Raw genomic sequence first — 4,915 nt, 5'->3', positions numbered from 1 at the left:
CTGAAAGAATGTTTTTATGGGTTTCCATTTATGTATATGCTTATCTACGTAATTCTAATTTAGAGTAGATTTTCATTTGGATTTTCTGGCTTTACATATATATTTGGACATTCTCTGGAAGCTTTTAGTTTTTATGTTAGTCATTTTGAATATAATAAAAATAAGAAGTTATGCTTTGATATACAGGCAGTTCCCGGGTTACGACGGGGGTTCCGTTCTTGAGACGCGTCGTAAGCCGGAACATCATAAAAAATCCAAAGAAAACCTTACTTTTAATGCTTTGGGTGCATTGAAAACAATGTAAACTGCATTCTTATTGCATTTTTCATCCAAAAAAACCTTCAAATATTGATTATTTTGCATTTTTGGTGTCATATTTCATCTGCCAGATGAGCGTTATAGGTGTCGTAACCCTGGAACATGCGTCGTGACCTGGAAATAATGTCTGATGAATATAATTGATAAGTACCTTAACCTCAGAACGTCGTAAGCCGAACCCATCGTAACCAGGGGACTGCCTGTATACCATTTCACAAATAGTAAATTGACTTTAAATTAACTATTCATTGCCCTCACCAAACAGCATGGAAAATCTTGCTGAAATTACTTTTTTGTATTATCATCAACTTCTTTGAGAAACTGCACAAATGTTAAGGATTGGGTTGACCTATCTCCTTGGAACAGATCACTCATATAAATTAATGATATAAAAACAGGGCAATGTGAAAATAGGATTAAAATTAAGTAAAGCTTTATGATAAAGGCAATAAAAATTAAATAGAATTTCACATAAAAAAGTTTGATAAGTAATAAACAAGATTTGAAGCATACTGCTGACAGTACATTTCCAATCTAGTACATAGTTGCTAATTGTCAACAAGTGTCAGGCACGTACTCAGTCATTTTTTGAAGCAGACAGTAAATATCTATAGTAGTCATATCACTGAAGCTACCTGTGATTGGTGGAAGCTCCCTATTGCTCATGAGCCATTGGTTAAAGTGGTATCAATACAGGATTGCCCACAGCACCACATGAGAGAGGAAGAGCCTAAGTTAAGAAACTATTGTTCAGGAGGTTAAAGAACTTAAAATAAATATTTATTCACCAAATTTAGAGACGCTATACTATTGTGGCAAATGTTAGTTTTTCTTTTTGTTTCAATTTTTCTTATATGAGCATGTTTTTAGCATCTCTTCCATGACTGGTGGTAAAACTGATGTCCTGTACATCTGTGCATGCATGATTATTAATTAATAAGCACAAGCAAATTCAGTTTAGTACCAATATGAAAAATAGTGTCATTTTGGTGCAAATATCAGGTAGCATGATGCTAATAGATACCATAAGACAGGTTTGCATGACAGTGCCTTCATTCTGCGAAGAGCTTACCGTGTCCAAAAGGCATGAATGCCTCTGGCTTGTGAGGTTTGCCATCACTGTTGAGAAAATGCTCTGGGTAGAACTTGTCAGGGTGTTTCCAGTATTTTGGATCTTTCATGCTGCTAGATAGGTTGAACATCACTCGGGTTCCTATATTAAAAGAAAGAATTATGTTCTGAGTCACGGGTTCCCAGAATCCTTAAAAAAGTGATCCCTCTAAAAAATTTAGCATTTTACAGACCATCTTAGCTCTTGTTTACAAGCTTTTTCCCAGAATTCTTAGAGAACTGGCACGTCTTTGCAATATTTTGTTATTTATAGACCATCCTAGCTTGTATTCACAAAAAGGATAAGTGTTTGTCCAGAAGCAAGCAATTTCCTAAGAAGAGGTGCCTTCCAAAAAGAAAAAGAGTTACCACTCTGATATTCATTCTTCAACTAATCAGTTCAAGGAAAAATCCTGTGGGTATAAAATACTATCCACAGTCATACTCCTCAGGTTGTGTTTTGTAGTATCTTTGGGTTTTGACTAGGTTGTTGAAGCTATATAATTTGAATTACCAGTCATTTAACTGAACTGTATTTACCACTATGCCTAAGGGAAATGCACTGAGGAGAATTATACTTCAATTTATGCATATCACACAAAAATCTTGAGTCGTGTATGATCACACATTACTATTTCTTGTTTTCCACACAGTAACTATACATCTGTAATCTTCATTTTTGAAATTCATCTTGTGTAAGAGCATTAAACTAAAATGAACACCTACTCTATTATAGTGGTTATATTTAATTCTTTAAAAAATTCTCTTTTACTTCTAATAGCATTGCAAAACCTCAAAGATAGCCAAAGAAATACATTAACATCACACAACTCCACCTACCTTTTGGAAGTGTATAACCTGCTATGGTGGTATCAGCTGTCGTTTCGTGTGGTATGGCAAATGGCACAAGATCTGCTAATCTTTGAACTTCATATATGGCAGCTGTTGTGTATGGTACCCTGTGAATGTAATTATAAGTGCTGTATGGTATATTACAGCTTCAGATGGAAAGAGTAAATCAATAGATTATTTTAACTAATTGGCTAAAAATTGGTGGTAGATGGTAACCCCCAACACCATCCAATTAATTTTGTTGGCTTTATCTTGTATTTATGTATGCTTTGTGCATACATGCATGAATGCACTGTATATATATGTACATACTCAAATATACGTCTATACACATGCTCTAACTCCCAAATAAATGACCAGTGAATTTTGTGGGTTTTTTCTTGTATATTTATAGTATTTGCTTTATGCATGTAAATGTGTCTGTATAATACAAATAAACACCTACACACACTTGCATGCTCAACATCCCACATCACTTGTTGATAAAGACCTAAAACCTTCCTCAAAAAATCTTGCTTACTGATCAATGTGACTGAGATTTGGTATATCATCCGTGCCTATGACTTGATCAAGCTCCTCCTGGATGGCGAGTTGTACCTTGGGGTTAGAGGCTAAGAGGTAAATGGACCACCACAGAGTCGAGGCCGTTGTCTCGCTTCCTGCTATGAAGAGTTCCAGAATGTTGGCTTTGAGGTGGTTCACTGAAAACAGGAAGAGTTCAGTGAAGGTGAGGCAACGATTTGGTGGAAACTTCCTCAAAATTCAACATTCTGTGAATCTCAGGGTGCATCCACACTGCAGTAAAAACATGTCTTCACTGCATGTCATCAACTTGTTACTTACATACTGCAAACAGGTTGAAAACAATTCAATGACTGCAAGTGGAGAACTAGTCTTTTGGCTAATGCCAGATAATCATATGTAACACTGGTTAGGACTACCTACAAAAAGCTGTCTTGTATTCTACTTGTTTGTGATATGTTGCAGGCATGTGTTTATGACATTGTACTGTACTGTGAATGTACCCTTAGTTATTACTAGAATGCACACCAAGAAACTTTCCTGCCTCAGTATTGTTAAGTACCTGTATTAAACCTGTTATTGATGTTGCAGACATGTGTTTATGACATTTTACTGTAGCATGGACACTCTTAGATTTTTGCAAAAAAGTACAAATACTATAATGTGATAGGAAACGTTCCTGCCTGAGTACTTACTGCTGAGGGGTGTCTCCTTGTTTTGCAAGGCACATTCCTTCATCTCTTTCAGATACACCCCAATGTAGCTGCCGTCGTCCTCTGTTTCTTCCATGTCCGCTTCGTATGTAGTCATTTGCTCCTGAAGGTGAGGATACAGTTAACTGGATTTGTAGAAACCTGCTCCTAAAAGTTAATATTATTAACTATACAGGCATTCCCCAGTTAACGGTTGGTGTTCCGTTCTTGGCTGATTGCCAATAATCAAAATTCACCAATAATTATGGTAATAAGTGGTGTTTGCAACATTGTATGTGCCAGTAAACTGCTTACCAACACCGATAAACTGCTTACCGTTGCCGAAAATCTGGTTAACGATGTTATCCAAGCGCCGTAAAACTGGAACACCATTAACCAACGCCACCGATAAGAGAGGACTACCTGTATATATCTTTACCTTTAAAAAGACTTCAGATTCTCAGTTGCGACCCACAGCTTTTGATTAACTGGCAGGTAAACATAGACCCAGTGAATTCTAAAAGAACATGCTTTTACCATTCAGCCTCACGTGTGATCTAAACCATAGCCCTCTCTCTGGCAAGGCGAGTGACCTAACCTCTTAATTGGGAGAACAGACACATTTTGATAGCGAAGTCACTGTCTCGTCCTCAAGGAGTTACCCTTCCATGGTAACTCATTGAGGACGAGACAGTGACTACGCTATCAAAATGTGTTTCTGTACTCCCAATTAATGTGAAAGAATCATCCCAACCTATGTCAAAGAATCTCTTTTAGGTGTCGTAATTATAAACTTTATAACACAGTGTTAGAGTATAAATGAACTTACAATAGGAGGAAACTTTCTCTTATCCTCAGCAAATGCTCAACCCAGTTACGTATGTCAAACCCCGCATGAAGAAGTGTTTATGTTCATATGCACTGTCTTTTGTTTACATACGACCAAAAATGGACCAAGAAGCCATTCCTTTCTCTGGTTGGTAAAGTATTGTGTACTGAAACTAGAGCTCCAAGAATTTTGCTCTTCGCTTATTGATTTCATTACCAAGGATCATGGAAACATCCAAGTTGAAAGCTAAGTGGATACTTGTAAGTTCCAGTTAAAATATTTTAGTTTAGACTGTGGAGCAATAATTTAATTTTGCATGAAAAGCCTTGAACCGGCTTTTTCGCAAGCACACGTTAGTGCTTCTCATGATTTATGATCATTATTTGTAGAAGCACAAATTGTTTTGAAGGATTTATCATTCTATTTAGAAATTTTATCAAAAGAAATGTTCCACAATTATTATTATTGATAACATAGGTGATCTTTTCAGATAAAGATGTCTGCATTAGCCTACTAGGTCTACAAACTACATCAATTCAGTGAGAATAAGTTAGCTAGACTTGTAGGCATTGTCTGTAATGTATAACCTAGG

At 36.4% G+C, this 4,915-nt stretch overlaps 2 protein-coding genes across 9 annotated transcripts in view; one reads left to right on the top strand and one right to left on the bottom strand.

Moving 5' to 3' along the window:
- LOC135203053 (two pore calcium channel protein 1-like) overlaps positions 1-4,915 on the top strand; it is a 734,396-nt gene that overhangs the window by 364,116 nt on the left and 365,365 nt on the right. The gene's annotated exons all lie outside the window — the stretch shown is intronic.
- LOC135203051 (cytochrome P450 2B1-like) overlaps positions 1-4,915 on the bottom strand; it is a 70,490-nt gene that overhangs the window by 4,712 nt on the left and 60,863 nt on the right. For 3 of the 4 annotated variants that reach the window (XM_064232638.1, XM_064232640.1, XM_064232639.1), the window contains exons 8-11: positions 3,498-3,618; positions 2,801-2,981; positions 2,269-2,387; positions 1,391-1,531 (exon numbers count right to left, since the gene is read on the bottom strand). In XM_064232638.1, coding sequence (XP_064088708.1) covers positions 1,391-1,531; positions 2,269-2,387; positions 2,801-2,981; positions 3,498-3,618 — 562 coding nt within the window. Of the gene's footprint in view, positions 1-1,342; positions 1,532-2,268; positions 2,388-2,800; positions 2,982-3,497; positions 3,619-4,915 lie in introns of all 4 variants that reach the window. The other variant, XM_064232641.1, reaches the window with a different exon arrangement.

Source organism: Macrobrachium nipponense, chromosome 33 (assembly GCF_015104395.2).
Source record: "Macrobrachium nipponense isolate FS-2020 chromosome 33, ASM1510439v2, whole genome shotgun sequence".
NCBI lineage: Eukaryota > Metazoa > Arthropoda > Malacostraca > Decapoda > Palaemonidae > Macrobrachium > Macrobrachium nipponense.
Note: the sequence above shows the minus strand (reverse complement) of the source record. Positions and strands in the feature narration are given on the sequence as shown.